The sequence below is a fragment of the Anser brachyrhynchus genome, assembly GCF_964034855.1.
Source record: "Anser brachyrhynchus genome assembly, chromosome: 25".
NCBI classification, from domain to species: Eukaryota; Metazoa; Chordata; class Aves; order Anseriformes; family Anatidae; genus Anser; species Anser brachyrhynchus.
The window spans coordinates 4819247-4838417 of record NC_137718.1 but is presented as its reverse complement, the minus strand read 5'-3'; the positions used below and the strand labels follow the sequence as shown (position 1 = coordinate 4838417).

The following is a 19171-nucleotide window of genomic DNA, read 5'->3' as shown; positions in this document are numbered from 1 at the left end:
AACTCTCTGTTTTATGCTCTTGTTTCCCAGAAGCCTTCACAAGGAATTATAGTAGAAAGTGCTTTATTGGATAGGAAATGGAAACTCTGCTAAAAGGACCTCCCTCTTCAGACTAACAAGGTCTGCTCTTGAACTGCCTCCCTGGCCTGGAAGGGAATCATTGAGGCTTGCAGTGGAAACCAGACTTGGTTTAGCTGCCTTAGCTGCCCTCTGAAGACTGCACTGCAAGTCTCCCAATTTTGTGCAGTGTGTGCCTGAACGAGTTAACTTGGTTAATGAAAAATGTGTGAAAGGTAAGAAGGAAAGGAAGAACTGCCATCACGTAAGGTTCTTCGTGCAATCAAAGGTATTATCTTCATGTGTGTTTATGTACCACACTGAAGAAACCTTGCCCAGACCCACTTAGTCATTCTCCATGTAACGAGCAGGAGAGGTAAGAAGGAGGCCCACAGACAGCAGGGACAGAATGACAGAGCAGTTGAGAGAAGAGAAGCAGTCAAGAGACAGACAGTTGTGCTTAACTTCTCAAGTTAACTGCATCTCCAATAGTTTCAGAATGATACATCAGGCAAAGAAAAATGTTTTCTTCTGCCTGTCTGTCAGCCTGCAAGACCCAGCACCACCATGCAGATGGCTCAACACACAGCAACTTAAGTGCTGCTGCTGTTCTGTACAGTTTGTCTCCCCAGTGGAGGACACATGCTGCCTTGAAACGAAGTAGGATTCAGCCTCAGTACCACTGCACATTAACATTCTTCCTCGTTGTTCACCATATGGTGCTTAAGAGAAACAGCCATGCGAGCTTCCAGACAGAGATTTGGCACTTAAAAGATTTCTGCTCTCTAAAAACACACCCCTAGTTTTTTGTACAAAGATCATTACTTGCTGCTCAGGCAGCGAAGAGAAACATTGGGGCAGACAAATCTAACCAAACAGTGGAGCATGCAGGGAAGAGAAGGGTCAGATTTTCCAGTGGATGCACATCACTGCCACTGGTTTGCTCCTGCCTGCTCATGGATGTCAGGTATTTGCAGACTGCCACACAGCTCACTGCCTTATTGGCTACATGCCGTTGGCTCTCCTGCGTGCACGCAGGTCAGGTGTTTGCACAGGCACAGGCAAACAGGGCACTCAGATGCATCTCTTTCCGGAACATCACCCCTGCCCCATTAAAATTCACAACTGCCTAATGAGAGCTGACCAGTCAGACACTCACCCGGACTCCTAACTTAATTGGAGCTCTCTCCTGAGTGGGGAGGGAGTTCATCACACCAAGAAACCACACTACAATGGAGATGACCTAAAGGAGTTCAGCAGTGAACTGACAAAGGAAGGGAATCTACTGCTGAAGCTCAGCTCCGTTCGTGAGACTAGATCTGTCTCTTGCAGAAAGCAACGCTGCAGAATGCTCTGGGGCTGTCAGAAAACATTCCAATAAAACGTAACTTTTGAAGATCAGGCTTTGTGAGACGGCAATTCAGCTGCAGTGGATATAAGCAGAGCAGACTCACAATTTGTGTATGAGAGATTCCTCACTGTGTGTTTTTTTTATAACATCCACAGCGGAGTAGAAAAATAAATGCTCAGTTCTACTCTTTCTTTGGGTAGAACACACACACGCATTCAGAAACTACCGTGCAGGTTATTAATCCTTCTTGAGCAGCTCTCTGTGCTATCTCACAATGGACACCGCTCACCACCTGCTCTAGTGACAGAAGCAGGTCATAGCTCACCTGGGATCTTTTGTTTGGACAACAGGAATCCCTTGTCTTAGAGCTGGAAAGGACTGGACCGTGAGTATTTCCCTCTGCAGCAGGGTTCTGTAGCTCAGTCTAGAAGTGCTAAGCTATGCTTCCAGGGTTAAGGAGAGCGAGTGTCTCAATGCAACAGAATCCTGCACATCCCTCACAAGCTGCTAAGGAGCTCTGACAACATGCCTTCTCAGCACCCCGTAGTTGATGAAAGAAGAAAGGGCAGTGGATTTGTTGTTTCAGCAGCCCAAAATAAATGCTCTCCTGCACCAACTCAATACTGTAACACCCTGTGACATGTAAATGGAAACCATACTGGAATGCCCTTTCCCATGTACACTATTCATCTGAGACCTTCAATTTCTGAATAGCTCTTATTTACCACAGCCATTTAGAAAATAAGTAATCTGTAGGTAACATTGACTTTCTCTGCTCTTTAGGGGAGCCACCCCTCTCTCAGCGAATGAGGGCTCAGTTCAATTTGGAAAGAGTTCTGTTGGGTTACTTACGTTCTGGTGTGCTGATTGCACGGCCCACCACAGAAACGTTTGCTCCAGTAGACTGTTGATTCGCACTTTGAAAAGATACTAGAAATAACAAGAAAATCGTTAAGAACAGAAATGCTCAGAGAACTCAAGGGTCTAACAACCAGGCTGTGTCAACTAGTCTAGTCCAATGGTGAATCATTTTGTAGCGAGCTTCCTACCTTGCTTGCTGCCAGTTGTGCTCGATGGAAACAACAGAGCTGATAATCTTCCCCCAACACTCTTGCTGCGTTGCTTGTTTCTGTCCTCCACCGCTTTCCGGGCAGAGTTCAGGATGGCAAGCGTGCTCAAAGATGTTGGCCTGCAGGGCAACAGGCATTATGGTAACAGTGATTTCTTTCTGCAAGCCCAGATGAGATGCTTCTAATGAGGGAAAGTTCTGTCCCTCCCAGTCCTTTACGATCTCAGACTCCTTTGTTAACAAGGTTAAGCTGCACCATTGGTGACTTTCATAACACTAAGCAAGGAGTGGATAAACAAAGCAACAGCCCTGTAGAATATCGTAACCAGTAATATAAAGAGAAAAACCATACCTGCGACCAAGTAATGGTTGTTTCAGAACATCAGCTCTAGGTGTAGTAAACTCAGAAGGCACAGAGGTAGGACATGATCGAGGGGATGAGGGCTGTCTCCTAACAGGGGACTGGGCGTTATCATTCCTGCCACCAGGAGGAACAGCTGTCTCCAAAGATGGAGGTTGCTACAGAAAAGAAAGAAGGATCACATGTAACAATAGTCACAAATGCAGAAAACCCTAGACATGAGACACCTAGACCTACTTGCTGTGAGATCGAATCCTTTGTGGGATGGACGTAAAGGGGTGCTAAGGAGAAAGAGTTTATGGGACGAAGTTTTAACAAGAAACGAGTAGTAAGTTTTGATGGGATATATATGTCCCAGTTTAGAGGTCTATATATAGGTGCTCTTTAAAGTCAGGTTGCCAGGGTAAAAGTCATCTCATCTTAAGGTAGGTATCTAAAATAATTCAGGACAAATGAACTAAGCACATGCTTATTTTTTACCATTGACTTTAAATGAGGATCTGCATGACTAGCACAGATGTAAGTTTCCATTCTGTATAAATCTAAAATCAGCCAAAATTAATCCTTTTCTGTTTGACCTGTTTATCATTACCACTCTGGAAACAGAGAGCAACGCAGCATATAAGGACAGACAGTGGGAAATTAGACTTGTCCTTCCCTTTAAATTGAATTATTTTTATGTTAATTGTTGCTCCTCTTTAGCCAGTGTGTGTTTGTTGTCGTTGTTCTAAGCATATCAGATGACTGAAGCCAAAGCTTCATGTCAGCAAATGCACAGAGGTATGAAAACATTACCATGTCCACAGACATATAGAGTCTGGGTTCTAAAAAAACTTCGTGTACAAAGAGAAGAGACAGCACGCATACGGACTTAATGGTCCCAACAACCTCTGCCTGCAATGCTGAGACATGCTCTTGGTCTGACTCCTTCTCCCTGTCCAGCTGCTCTTCGTATTTCTTCATATCGTACTCCAGCTCGGCTGCCAGCTGCTTGTCCACAGCAAAGAAGTCTTTGATTTCATTTCGGTAATCTTGCATCACTTCCTGGAGCAATAAGGAATGTTTAAACTCTTTCAGAAATCTCTCCTGAATACTGATTCATGTCTCCATTCAGATCACAGCTGGTTAAGTGCAAAAGGAAATACCAGTTGGTAGAGCAGAGGTGTTTTTAACAGACTAAGAGTTGAAATTCCAATTTGTACTTCAGAACATGAAAAAGCTTTCCAGCATTCAAGCTTTCTGCCCACGTTCCATGAGGAGGCTCACACGTAACACACTGTGAGATCCTTATCTAAAATCCCTCCACCTCCTACCTTATTTAACACAGTGGCAGTGTCACAACATCATATGCCTTCCAAATTTCCTTCTAAGAAGACTGTTCGTTCCATTACTGATTGCACATCTAACACATTAAATTAAGAGAGGGGAAAAAAAAACAACAACAAACCACAATAACAAGAAAACACTTCCTCTTACCCGTAGGTAGTTCATAAGGTCCCTAAGAGCTGGGATCTTCTTCTGCTCCATCAAAGACTTCAGTGATGTGATTATTGGGATGATGTTTTCTACGAAGTTCTTCTTTTGAACCTTTTTCAAACAAGGCATGACATAAACATAGTTACAAGATGCAATAAAGGAGAAGTCACTCTGGTGTTAGATGAATGGCCTAAGCGAGAGGAATTATCGCAATTAAGTCTGCTTTTATGCTGCATGCATGTACATAGGCTTTCAAGATTTACTACCAAGTCAGTTTGCACACTGAAAGCAAATTACCAAAAAGCACACCAAAACCCAATGTTATGTTCAGATGCTTTCTCAATAAGAGATCTGTGGAACAAATTTAACCTAGCATAGCTTCACTGATTTCAGAGGAAATGAACATTTGTTCATTTCAACTGACAGGTCAAGTACCAGCATCCATTACAAATTACAAATCCAGCATTAACACTTCGTTTTCATGACACACATTGCTTCCACAGGTGCCCTCAGATCAGAGCAGATCTACAGACAGAGCCTGGTTAACACCATGCATGTACAGTATGTCCTTGGCATTGTTATGTTACATGGATAATTTTTGTTTTAAGTTTCTCCATCACAGAAAAGTAAAAGTCCTCCCAGCATGGTGGACGGCCCTCTTCCCGCACCAGATTAAGTGCCATTTACCTGTGAAATGAGCTTTTTTTGTGCTGCTTGCATGACAGCATTGGCCATTGCCAATTCATCGTCTTCAGGCTGCATGTCCTCATCAGGTTTTGATCTCATAGTTGATAGCTTGATTTCTTTGCAGCTAAGGATTGCAAATGTATCTGAGAGCAGCTCACTGGCTTCCATGTCCAGTGGAAGATCCTTATCCACAAAGCATGCTGCAACAGGCAGGGAAGAAGTAAAAACCATTTTACTGGGAAAAGCAGTGCCAGGAAAGTCAAGAATTTACTGCTGGACTCACAGCTTTTATAGACACCAGTTGTTTGCCAGATTCGTCGTCATATTTTCATAAAGACAGACCCCTACCTAGGACACTGTGGCTGATCTTTGTTGTAATGTTGAACCTCTGCTCATCTGTAAAATGGTCCAGGAGGAACCTGTAGATATGCATCCTTTTTTCTTTGTTACCTTTTCCTTTCAGAGAGAAGAGATTCTTCGCCCTGTAGTAGAGCAAGATATTTTACATGGGTCAAGTCACATTATGCGATCTCTCAAAAATAATAAGGCTTTAAATCAAAAAGAAACATTTGAATGTCACTATTGAGACCCATAAGCCTGTTAGGATATCACAGGTTCCCACAAATTACATGCAGAAGTCCTCCCAGAAGTGTCACAGTGTTAAATTAAGTGTTCTGCCTTCCCTATCTCCCTGAACTGTTTCCCCCTTTTTGCATAAGTAATTACAAACCACCAGGAATGCTTTGCTGTAACCAAAGACTGCGTGACCATACAATTCATCATTTAGCAGTACAACGATACAAATGTGCTCAACTGACCGCTCGCTCTGGGGGAACCTGTTGTACTTCTCGTGTTTCTCATAGCTATTGAAATGGAAGATGCATTCAATGAAGTGTTGGGAGAACATTACTGGATTCCTCTTCAGTAAGAGATGCACCAAGCAGAACTCTCCAAACCTGGAAAGGAGGAAAAGGAAGAATTTTACCAGACAGCTTCTAAAAGCCACCCCTGAAACACAGTGTAGGGTCACAAGCAGTAAAGCAGGAAGATGAGTCTCTCAAATCCCCCTGAATACCACATTTAATTCTTGCCCAGCTACATCAGGGTTTGAACAAGGATACCACCTTATTGACTTTAAGCTCTTTTTCATCTAGAAAAATACACTTTTTCAGCATCCACGATACTACTTTGCTTCTTGCCATTAAAGCAGAGACAGAAATAAATTTCAGCTTGAATCCAGGCACAGCATTTTCATTATTTATACGACTTAAGTTCCATTGTGGCTGGGACACAGTACTTTGCAAAAAGTTAATCACCACAAGTCCTCCAAGAGCTGAAAGTCAATCTCAGACTTGAAGAAAGTATTTTTGTCCGGATGCAGCCACTGAATGCAGATGCAAAGAAAAAGGTCCCTGATGAAGTAGCAGCGTGTTTCACAGCTAAAGCTCTAGGAACGACATGTTGCAATGCCACCATCTACTGGAAAGCCATTTTTACACATTAAAAACCCACTGAAGAGAAAAGATGTGAATATGCACTAGTAAGCAACAATAGATTGATGGCCCTGGAAAGACCAATCTGCAACTTGAGCATTCCAGGTAGAAACAGTAGAAAGCTGTCCAAACCTCCAGTGAATCCAGCATCCCCACACAACCTACCACCCCCTTGGAGGAATGTGCCTCCCTCTTGTTTCTCACATAACAGAGAAGCTGGAGACTTTGAAACGTACAAAAGCTTCATAAATGTGCACTTAAGGTCAGCGTGCATAACTCTTCTAATAAGTCAAAATATTAAAAAATGTGGTACAAAGCTTAAAAAGACAAGGCATGCATAAGAAAAAGGAATTTCTAACCCTATTCCTAAAGCAAAACCAGCGCACAATACAGAGCTATTAGAAAACCAAAAGGAAGATTTCATAAAGGCTTGTTTCAAAAATTCCTTTTTCCTGGGTATCTGAGAGTCAAAAATAGAACAGAGCTGCATGTTTTGAAGACAGCTTGCTACACTGGGACCTTCAATTGACTTGTAAAGAGGTTCACCACTCCTTTGCTACCATTCCAGACCCTAAAGTGTTAACAACTGTAGAAGCGAAGAGGTTAACGAGAGAATCCTTTGCTCTCTCACTGAAATTTTTCTTCACATGGTGAAGGCGCAAGATCAAAACTTTTTGAGTACATCTCTGATCTTCAACTCCTACAGTATTTTACAGATGAGTATTTTACCTGGCAATATCTGGATTTGGATCCACCAAGACGCTGACAAAACGGAAGAAGAGACAATCTTTCCATTTCACGAACTCTTCCTATAAGGATAGGACAGACAGTAAGTTATCAGCCTGAACCAGGAAAAATTCGGGTGTGAATCTTCAGAGTGCAGCCAGGGCAATATCTGATGGAGCCTAACAGAATGTGCATCAGGCAAATAAGCTAACTATAGAACTTCACCCATATGTACACAAAATAAACCTTAAAAAGAGAATGTTCTGGGGGATGCTTTAAGCAGAATAAATGCCACAGCAGCAACCCTCTAGGTTTACCACAGATACCAATAAAAAAGTAGAATCAAGAAAAATCTGCTCTCCAATGCCAAAGACACAGATGCTATTCAACACTGTTCTCAGAGCCAAATGCACTCCAAATCTGCCTTGTTTGGCTTCATCTGAACACTGGGAGGGCAAACATTGTCAGCCACTCAACATTCACAACCTTAAAACAATAAGCAGAGACAGCAGGAGAAAAAGGTGCTGTGATGTTTTTTTATATTCATTCCTATAGGAGTGAAATGCAAGGGAGTTCAAAGAAATACAAAGCAGATGAGAGAGGAGATAACTGTTGAATAAAAATAATCTCGTTATCCAACTGTGCTAAGTGTCATTGAGGAGCGTTTTGCCTACCTCACAAAAAAGAGCAGTACCAAAATACGTGTTTGAAGTTATTTTAAATTAGGGTAGATTGCAGCAATGCTCCAGAATCAATTTATAGGCAATACATCCGTTGGCCAGGTTGCCAGCATTTAGCACAACTGAGGTAACTGAAGCTGGCTGTCAGACACATGCTCAGGACCACTGTTTACCTGCAGAAGGTTGGTAAGCAGGATCAGCGTCTGCTTACGGATGAAGGGGTGTGGGTCTTTCAGACACAACGCAATGCTGGGAATGTATCTGTCCACCATGGTGGTGTAGCGGATGCACAGGTCGCACATAACGATGATGACGTTATTGCGAACAGCCACATCATGCGACACCTCCAGTTCTCGAGCTAGAGCTGCAATGCATTTCTTTGCCAGATCTTCATGCTGCAAACACAGTTTACCTGTGAAATGGGGATGAGACTGTCAGTGCTGTGAATATATTCTTCTTCCTAACCAACACAGCCCAGCTTACTGCCTCCTTTGAGACCAGTATGAGCCAAGAGGAATCAGGAAGCAAACAGGGGAATAAACAAGAAACACAAGATGAAACTTGATGAGCAATCTGCACAACCTCTCAAAGAGATTATACTTCAAGGAGTTCTTCCAAATTCTTCTTAGACCTATAGTGTGGGTCTCAATGCCAAATTCCCTCCTTCACAGAGAACTATTCCTGTGTATAGGGTATTATTCAAAGCAGCTAAAAAGAACAGCCCCAGCTGTCATAGGCATAGCAGGGAGACACCCACCTCTAAAAGCATCTCTAAACCAACTTAAAATAAAATAGCCCGCATGCTAACATCACTTCTTCCTAACTGTTTCTAAGCTCTGTACAAAAAGTATTCTCAACTGCTTTGGGAAGTTTAGAAGAATGATATTGAAGAGATTTGTTCATAACCACAGAAGCACTACAAAACCAGTTTCACTTAGCACTCTCCATTACACTGCAGATGCAGATTTGACCAGTCTTCTATCACATGGTCATTTGTACTAAGGAGGACAAGTAACCATGTACAGTCATTCTGCTCTGAACTGTACCAGCTTTTCTTCATCCCGTGTTGAGCACCTTACTACAGGTAAGAGGATCTCTCAGCCAGCAACCAATTCTGAGTACAAGGCCAGCACAAGTCTGCATCGCTAACCGTTTATCACTTGCAACCTATCTAGGAAAAATGCATTAACGGACTTGAAAAATAGTTGCATGCATGGTAGTATTTTTATGGTTTGTGCAACTTGTTACCATGGATATCTGCATTGCTAAAAGCTATGAACTGAGGCGACACAAACACTGAGCACTGCGCCTATCTGTTATAACAAACACGGCTTTGTAACAGAATTTAACCAGGAAACAGACAGAAAGAGTGGGAATTGGATGAACAAGGGCAGTTCTGCTGCAGGACAGTGCTTACCTAGAGTAATGAATGCATGAGCTCTGATCACTGGAGGCATAGCTGATCCTCTAAATTGGGACAGTGGCTGAGAAGCTGGAATTTCCTCACCATCTAGAGAACTCGACACTACGAAAGAACAGGTCAGGAATGAAAACATGCTTTTCGGGTAACAGTGTTGTTCGTAAAAGCAAAATTAAAGGCAGTAAGGAAAGAGTGCCTCACATTGGTTAGAAGAAGCCAGAATGGACTGAATCAAAAGAAAGATGCGTTTCTCCACTTTGGCTGGACACAGCTGTGCAGCCTCACCCAAGGTGAAGAGGTGTCTCACCTACAAAGAAAAAAGCAACACTGGGGTCAAAAGGCAAGTCAGCAGGAGTCAGTACAGTTACTTCTCCAAAGACAACTTAAAATTCCCTCAGTTCTTTCAAGAAGACAGCAGCTAGAGAATAAAAAGTGAAACTTTGAAACAGAAGTGGGGAGTGTGTTTAATATACTATAAAACCTCCCTATATGCTAACAATATTTAGGTAAACCTTAAAGAATTCTACACATTTTACAGACTTCATTCCAAACAGCCAATCTAAAAAGTACGACTGGAAAAGCAAAGAAAAAAACCCTGTCATTTTATTAAAAATACAACGGGCATCATATCCTTAAAGCAATTTCTAACGTATAAAACTGTTGTACACTCTCGGGCTCACAGATACGAGATCCCATTACCATATACACAAAGTGTGTACATCAGTACTTTCCCACGTAATAGTTACTGGCACGAACTCTGTAGAATACCCATTTTGAGAATACCTACGTCATTTGACCAGTCCACAAAGGGGAACCAAACTTACAAAGAGATCTTCTTGCAATTGCTCCGCTCCATCTTCTTTGAGGACTATATTCGAAATATAACTTTCACAGGTGGTTACTAAGTCTCCATACACCTGGTCGAGCAGCTTCTGTTCCATAACAAAACAAAATTCGGCACTTAATTAAACACAGTGTAGACACGATACATCTCCACACACAAATCCTCAATTTGAAAACCCTTCTATACTTTTAATAATCTAGGTCCCGTTGAAAGCCATCAGACTCTGTCTGACAGCCTTTTTCCTGCACATCAAAGCGCCAAAACAGCTTGAAGAACCTGGCTTTCACTGATCCACAGGCCTAAGTTTACTTCATTATAGAAATCCCATAGGTTTAAACAAAAAGAATTTAGGTGACTTTTCCACTTATATCCAGTGCATTTGAGGTTGTCTGTATGAATTTTAAAATGTTGTTTCAAAACTGTGGTTCCATTCAAATGAAAATATTATGCAAATTCCAAGCGGGAGGGAGAACCAAAAAAGCTAGTCATCTGCCAGATTGTGAATGAGAATAAAGCATCATTTCTCTCTTTTTCTACCATCTAAAACTTGTAGCATAAGAAACTAAATACATATATGTATGGCAGTTATGCTGTTAAAGCTGCTGAAGTAACCAACGTATAGGTACACCTGCACTCAGTTGCAAGTTAACATATTGTAATGACTATATCTAACAGGGAGGATTTTCAGATTGTGAATTTAAAAAAATAAAACAATACAAAAAAAGAAAACAACAAAAAAACAACAAACCCAACCATCAATCCACCCTGGCCTCTGAAGAATGGCATATGCAGTTTAGCACTAGTTACTAAACTTCATTGGGATGCCTATTATAAAACAACCGTCATCAATATTAAAAGAGAATCACAACACATACATCATTAGCAAGAGAGGCCTGCACTAGTTCTAGCTTCTCTGTGACTGTGCTCAGGCTGACATCATTATTTTACCAGCAAAACATAGCTTACCTCACTACTAAACAAAGCTATGCCATAAAGCAAATGGGGAACTTGGCAGAAAAAAAAAGTGCAAATGATGTGTTACTAACCCCGTGTTAGAGCTCACGAAAGAGGCCTAGAAAATGTGTGTATCTACAGCAGCTCTCGTATAGAATAGTCAGAGCTTACAGGATAAACCTATGGCTTCTAACTGGACCAAGCCCAAGAAATAGCTGCTACAGTAGCGGCAGAGCAATAGGTCTCCTTTAGGAATGCTGTAAACTTGGACAGAAGGTCAGTGCAAGGCATTTCAGCTGTAAAACAAAACCAAAAACTCTGACGAAAGATCTCTACAAGGCCATCCTTAGCTAGACGATGCTCTCCAGCAAAACAGCAGTGTACCAAGTAAGACGGCTAAGCAGAACAAACTTGAGCTGCAGCAGACAGATCATCATTGTTTAGTGAGCTAATCAACCAACAGACTGGAGACAGAAGTTGCCTTCAAGAGAAAGCCCTCCCAAGTGTGAGACAAGCTATTTTAAAAGGTGTATTTTAAGTCACACCTGTGTCTTCTCTGGTACATCTGCATATGCATGGCAGAGCTTCTCCAGAGTTTCTACAGCTGGGCTAATCACCTCCAGGGGACATCGAAACTCTTTCAGCCAGCAACTGATGTTATCTGAAAAGGAGACCACACACATAAAATGAGCGTTTTTTAAGCTAATCAACTGCTTGTGGAGAAGAAATAACTGCTAAGCTGTGAGACAAAACCGAACTCTGCCTTCCACTCTGCAGCTTCTCAGTCACTCACCAATCAGCCTCTCGCAGGTGCTCCTAGGGAGGTGCTTTGCGACATGACTGATGACACACAGTATATGTCCTATAGTGTCAGTGCTCGTGTTCTGCTGCCTGAAAAACAGCAACGTGGACAAACCAAAATTAATGCTGCGGAACACCACCAAACCACGGTAGAAAAATCCTTTCACCTTGGCTATGTATTATCAAGGCAGACTTGTCAAACCAAATGAAAACTCCAAAAGCTTAATGTAAGACTTCATTACTGCACAAATCTGTGGGCCATTACACCTGCTTCCTAGCTGCACAGACTAGTTGCCTGAATAAAGAATGGTGATCTAAGCAGCACTTTGCCTGTCAAAGGACAGAAAGTGCTCCCTTGCATTCCTCCTTATCTTTACTCCTGCCTCTTTCCTGCAGAACGGAGGGAAGAGTTCAAAGCACATGTATACCTGCTGACACTGTCCCAGGATTCAATGACCTTGGAATAATCCAGCTTGGGTGAAGAACCTGCCACCTTAGCAAGCAACATCCAAGCTGGCACAGCATGCTCCGTTTCCACATGAGACATCACGTTATTGATGAAAGTGGAAGAGAATTTTTTCTGCTGCGACCAAATATAAAAAGCTTTGTTCATGTAACGGCTACAAGGAAGAAAGAAAGAAACACAAGTTAAACAAAGAGTGAACAAAACACTTGCTCTTGGACACTGCCAGTAAAACCCAGCACCTCCGTCCAGGATACACTGGAAAACACAAGAAAGCTGCTATCACTTCACATTCCTACTTCCCAGAATATGTCAAGATTTCCACTACTTTCCGCTACTTTCACTAGCAGGATTTTTGGTCACACTTTCAGTTACCTGCTCTGATGGTTACAGTTCAGATCAGTTACCAGTCCTACTGCATCACAGAGCTGCCACACAAGCATGAATATAGTGCAGCGTGTCAGTGAGACAGGAGAACTGGTATCACAACGAATCAAGAAAACATTTCAGCAACCTGTACCAAAGACTTTCTAGCAGTTTTTATTTGAACACCCATAACGGAACAGGACGCTATGATGTTGAGGCACCACAAGCTGCCCGTTTTTCTGTTTAGCCCTAGTTACCCACTTCACACAGAAAGAGTTCTAATATTTATCAAGCTGCAAGGTACTCTAAGGTCATGAAGTAGAAGGTGCCACAACTCCGCAAACTATGTCATAAAATAGCCCAAATTAGATCACTGACAGTGGTACAGATTGGCAAGGCAGCACAACCAGTATCTCATTTTCTATTTCAGAGCTGTTATGCCCTGTTGACTAATAAACATACAGCTGTCTTTGATCAGTGTTGTGTCCTTGCCATACTGTGTTATCCCATTTCTTCTGCTTCATCCCACAGCGTTCTGCAAAAGGCAGAATAACTCTGTTTGTCATAAGACAAGTAACATATTGTACATCAGAATTAATAAAAGGAGATCTTCTCCTTTCTTTATATACCCTCTCTTACTTCTGTCATCAGAACACCTCCATTTAACATTCATGCTGCTATCAACACACCAAGAATAGCAGGTGACATTCCCGTATATGAACGCTAGAGTTCAGGGAGACTGCACAGGTAACAAGAGCAAATAAAAATACTTGACACAAAGCAAAACTACACTCTCCTCACCAGCTGCCAATGTGTCTGTTTGACAGTTCCTCTGTCTTAAGAGCTGGCAGAGCAGCACAAGCAGCTCACAACGTGATAGCTTCCATCTCTAGCAGCAGTATGCTTCAAGCTGAAAATTCAAATAGCTTAAAAAAACCCAACCCACCAATAAATTTAGTTTCTTGCCCTTGTGCAGTAGACAGCTCATGCATTTAAATAATATGTAAACTATGATACATAATGGTCTGTGGTCACACGAGGAATCGGAGAGCTGAGAGTATAAGCTCATGCTCCTATCCTAGTCCTCTGGTCAATAGGCAATTTCCTACTGTAAAGAAAAAGCTGCACATTCCAATACAATCAAAAGTTTTAAAAAAATATGGATTTTGTCCATGAATGCTAATGTACTAAAGGCAATAAAGACATCCAGGGCACTAGACAAAGTGCTGTTACGGAAATGCCAGCAAAACCCCCAATGCAGAGAGAGACACACTTACCTCAGCTCCTGGCTCTCCGAAGTCAAGAGGGTAAGGAGCTCCCATGCTAGAGCCTGCTTTTCATCTTCGCTCTGGAACTTCTTATAATGCTTTATATGCTGCAACAAGACCTGATCAAGGCAATCCAAGGCCTTTTCTTGAACAGAACTTTCAGTGTCCATCACAACAGGCACAACTCCGTGTAACCAGGCCTTCTGCACCAGGACGTTATCATGCTGAGACTGAGAGAAACGCACTTCATATTAAAAACATTTCTTAGCTATTATATGGTCCTATAGGCACAGGTAAGATCAGCAAGGACCTAGAAACCCTGAGAGTCATCTACCAACTTTTGAAATACATTTTAATAAGCCAGCATACTGCTCAACTAGCACTGTGATATGACAGCATATGGGACAAGGGAACAAATTTCCTTGACACCACACAAGGTATGATTGTAACTATGATCAGGCTACCTGGGGTAAAGTACTGTAATACTTTTTTGTTTTCTTTTTAAACCCTATAAATAATTGCAATAGTATCGCAATAAAGCTGTACAGCAGATGATTTAACACTAAAACCAAAGAGTTTTGATTAATATCAACCTTACACTCCAACACTAAGTTACTAAACCTTTGAGAATAAATAGAAGAGGAAAAATATTACAGTGCTATCATCTGCATATTACATCTCAGTGGAGTGATTCAGATTTTCCCCCCTGCTAACTTGAGAAGGCCAGCAACATAAGCATTTTCTCCATGACAAATAAATCAACAGTCAGGAATATAGATGTTTCCAACAGCTGGAAGCATCCTACATAAATCACAAGTATGTGTAAGTTATGACTTCAAGTCAAAAGATAATAAAAAAATAAAATGCAGTCATAAAACAAAATTTGGTGAACGAACAACTGATGTGTACCAGATTTGCCTGTGTCCGACTCATTTCAACCTACACTTCATCCACCTCAGGTCTGGATAAGAGTTCATGGTATTTTTTTCTCACCACAAGGAGCTCTGTTATAGACTGCAAGGCCTGCTTCCGCACAGAAACAGCAGGGTCCCGGCAACGGTCCTGAAGAGTGGACAAATCTTCTGCAGTACAAGGGATCACTTTGTGTTTCAGGATGTTCATAAAAACCTGGAAGTCAAATACTCGCACAATTTTGCTGGGAATACAGGCCAAGAGCACTGGGTAACAAATCAAAAATATATTCTACTCCCCATTAACTTCAACTAGAGATTAAAGTATCTCACTGAGAGCAAAGAATAATATTAATAATTTCCACGTACCGGGTAGAACTTAGTACAGAAAGCATCCTTTCAGTCATTCAGATTTTAAAACAGAATTCTGTATAGAATTAATGTCACAATTTCCCCTTGAAACTGACATTTCTCTTGCATGACTTATGTCTCTTACCCAGCGATAAAGGGGGGGGAACTGAAAAGCCTCTCAACAAAACAGTTATAAATCCTAAACTTGAGAAGCTCAAAACAGCCTGGGAACTGAAGGGGAAGAACTGGGGGAAAGAAGACTGATATAAAGCCAGTCAACAGCAGATGCATATTTAATAAAATGATGAAATTTTCATTGAAGAATCTCTTTTAAAGCTCATGACTTAATTAGAAAGAATTAAGCAACAAGCAAAGCAAGGCATTCCTCAAAAGGATGGTAGGTATAACCTAACGTCTGTTAACAAGGTTGAAACAAAATTAAGCACCCATTATGCCTGAGTTTATAAGGAAGTCACTGAAGTTGAATGGCTATTGACACTTGAAAAGAGGCTCTCTAAGTGATGGAGTAAGTGAATGCCAGCAAGAATACTAGAAAAAATTTGTCATCATGCTTGCATCGTTTACTTACGAGGAACTATTAAACAAGACCTTTTTAAGGCTTATAAACATTCTGTAGGAACAGCAAAAAACTACAGATGGGCAAACTGAATACAGTTTGTTATTGCCTGATTATTTTAACTTCATTCTGGGTAATCATGCAGAACAAGAACACAGGCAGAAAACACTGTACCTGGAGAGCAGATTTCCTCACGTTGGTTTTCTCATCCCCAACTCTCAGTCTGAGCATGGCCACGATTTCCTTTCCTATCCAAAACCATGATAAAAAGAAATTATAATACCCACCTAGACAGACTTCCCCCCACCATTTTGCAGTGCTAACATGCAGTACGCTGTGCAGAAACAAGAAGGAACACGGCTCTGAACTTGGCTGAACAATAATTTGTTCCCCAAGGCTTTCAGAGGCAAGAGATTGGGATGGAACAAAGCACAACAAGAAAAAAAAAATTGGAAATAATCTTGGGTTCTTTGCAGCTGCCATTCTGCCAGAGGAAAAAAAAATCAAGTTCTTTAACTTTGAAAATAAATCCTAGGACTTATTACAAAAGAAAGCAATGTACCAAATCATTCGATACACACAGCAAAAAGAAATTATTTGTAATTTCCAATGCATCTATTTTTCTATATACAAGATGTTAGGCTACCTTCAAAGCTTGAAAGCTCATCAGACAAATCATGCAAGGTTCCAACAAAAGTCACAGGCACAAGTAACTCTGCCATCTGTGGGAAAACCACACAGAGTAACCCATAAATGGATCCGCTACAGAACCACGACAGATCAATCAACTTGTATGCAAAGAGCTCAGAATGTCTACAACCTTTTCTGAGTTATGCCTCACAGCTCCACACAGCATAAAGTACTAATACATGAACTACTCTATTTTACAGAGGGGAAACCACTCCATTTTGGATCTGACTGAATTCCCTGAGGTTGCAGAATGGCAGATGCAAAAAAGAACCCAGGAGTTTGCAAGGAAACCAGAGCACATCCCCCTCACTAAACAGAAAGTTAAACCTTAAGTTTTACTTTTCACAGCCATATTTATACATATTTCTGCACATTCTCAGGAAAAATACATTTTACTTTATAATAATAAAATATTTTATTAACTGACACACTACTGAATACATAAAGCAACAACTATTTCTCAGCTTTTGAATAATTTAAGTGGACTACTGACAATACTGATCTCAACCATTTTACTCTTGCTTTTAAGGCTTCTATTTATTAATACCTGTTAGAATTCTGGCAGTAAAAGATTTCCTAAAAATACGCCAAATCTGGTAACCTGTTACTTTGAGAGATTCATCTGGAGGTCTACTGCGTTGCCGTTAAAAAACAGGATTAGTCACAGGGAAATAACCAACAGTAGTTTGAAAGTAGGCTTTTACCAAAGGAAGCAAAGGGGTTTTGATCTGCATGATTAGTACTTTCTTAATTGGCAGGTAACTACAATTGCATCTTCCTCCTCAGAACAGCTTGATGGAAAAAGCACAGAACCTTTTCGCTGCAAGACTTTGCCAAAGGAAAAAAAAAATTCAGCTCCTGTGAAGGTGACCAAATCTGCTAAATTAGTCACACTTTGACAACTGTCATTGATTTTTACTCACAGTGACATAGGAAAAACAAACAAAACCCCCCTGAGTCCTAAATGGCTGAGAACTAGCAAGGGAACACACTGTTTATGCACTGTCGGGCACTGAATATTCTGTAGAGCACACTTCACCCTGCAGATTATCCCTACCCTTCTTATCTTTGCCCTTGTGCATATAGTGAGTTCTGAATATCCTCAGCTAAGATTTATTTTGCTTCTAAAATATGAGCTGTTTGGTCTTCATAGAAATGCAAAATGAGCACAGGCATAAGCCAAACAAGTGTGTGCCAGACAGCTTTGCTAATGCACCTTGACTGACTCTGAGAGCACTGTTTCTCAGCTATCCTCTTGAGCCACAGACAGCCTTTCTTCATCCAATCCTTTTCTTAATTTGTTTTGCCAAGTGCCAAGTGTATGCTCAGCTGGGTATCGGATACAAAACCAGGCATCCTCTGCCACACAGAGCTTGCAACTAAACAGGGAATGCACAATACCTTAAGTGGCCCGGAGGACGTTTCTATCGGAGAAAGCAGATTAATGAAATTTATCAGCAAAATGTTTTAAAAGAAAGCTTTCAATAGAGAAAAGAGGAGCCTGGCTCCCGGAGATAGGGAGAGAGATCCCACATGAAGAGCAGCGTGAGAAATGTAACAAAGACACAAGTGCAGGATGCGAACTAAGCAGTAAATTGAATTGTCAGCAGTTCAAGAGAGGTGAGCAGCAAGAACCGAGAGCAAAGATACCAGCAGAGGCCTAAAGGTTAGGAAGAAGAGATTTTACGTTGAAGAGATTCAAAGAAAAAATCACGGCCACAAAAGCCAACTTCTATGCTGATTTCATGCCATCAAGAAATTAGAACCATTGGGTTGACATTCTGCATCAGTCCATTTAACCTCACGCTTTGCTTTCAACTCCAGCCAATAGCTGATGCTGCAGAGAATTAAATTCTTCCCGGCATCACAGAGCTAGACAAAGGTGCTGTGTTTTATGCAGCGAAAATATATTAGTTCTTTGTGCGCTGGAGCAAGAGATTTAATTACCCTTAAATTTATGGAGTTACAAGTATTATATCCCACATCAATTACCATCCTTTTTGGAAAGGATAAATTACCTGCTTTTCAACAAGTGTTGCTACCACATTAGTACAAATGAACATCAGTATTTCACGATTAAATGTATTTTCCAGACTTAAGTGGAAATAGTATTTCTTTATCGCTGGCACTTCCACCCCCTTCATCACCCCTAAGTGGTTTTTAACAGCTCTACAGAAAGATCTCTCTGCTTTCCTTGAAAAATGGACAATGAACACACTTCAGAAAATCTAATTTCAATTAAAGTTTTGAAAAGCTATCTGAAAAGGCCAGTATAATTTTGATGTACCATCAAGCTCAGCAGTATCGTTGCCGCCTGTCAGCTCAATAGTTTTGAAAGTCGGTAGGGTCTTCAGTGGATTGTTGGATGTAGCTGAAAGAAAAGTTCAAAGTTTAAGAATAAAAATGGCTTACGTTCAACTCAGCAACATGGCTCATTGTTACACAGAGAGTTTTGTGCATGCCCTATGTTTTATAGGCACACATATTTTTAGAAAATGGCAAGCCAAGAAAAGTCTGAGGCTTATCATAAGAGAATGACTCTATACCTTCTGCACCGGTGATCAAACTTGCACTGTTTGTGTTTGCTTCCAAGACTGCATGGTCATAGGCTGCCAAAAAGAAATAA

At 41.2% G+C, this 19171-nt stretch overlaps 1 protein-coding gene across 2 annotated transcripts in view; it reads right to left on the bottom strand.

Moving 5' to 3' along the window:
* Positions 1-19171, bottom strand: part of NCAPD3 (non-SMC condensin II complex subunit D3) — a 30540-nt gene that overhangs the window by 3557 nt on the left and 7812 nt on the right. For both annotated transcript variants that reach the window (XM_080568033.1, XM_080568034.1), the window contains 21 exons: positions 19092-19154; positions 18833-18916; positions 16030-16103; positions 15010-15144; positions 14026-14246; positions 12348-12539; positions 11912-12009; positions 11664-11779; positions 10145-10252; positions 9522-9627; positions 9318-9425; positions 8074-8312; positions 7224-7303; positions 5820-5957; positions 5350-5483; positions 5002-5201; positions 4315-4425; positions 3727-3882; positions 2830-2996; positions 2458-2597; positions 2261-2338 (listed from right to left, as the gene is read on the bottom strand). In XM_080568033.1, the coding sequence (XP_080424159.1) occupies positions 2261-2338; positions 2458-2597; positions 2830-2996; positions 3727-3882; positions 4315-4425; positions 5002-5201; positions 5350-5483; positions 5820-5957; positions 7224-7303; positions 8074-8312; positions 9318-9425; positions 9522-9627; positions 10145-10252; positions 11664-11779; positions 11912-12009; positions 12348-12539; positions 14026-14246; positions 15010-15144; positions 16030-16103; positions 18833-18916; positions 19092-19154 (2748 nt within the window). The remainder of the gene's footprint in view (positions 1-2260; positions 2339-2457; positions 2598-2829; positions 2997-3726; positions 3883-4314; positions 4426-5001; positions 5202-5349; positions 5484-5819; positions 5958-7223; positions 7304-8073; positions 8313-9317; positions 9426-9521; positions 9628-10144; positions 10253-11663; positions 11780-11911; positions 12010-12347; positions 12540-14025; positions 14247-15009; positions 15145-16029; positions 16104-18832; positions 18917-19091; positions 19155-19171) is intronic.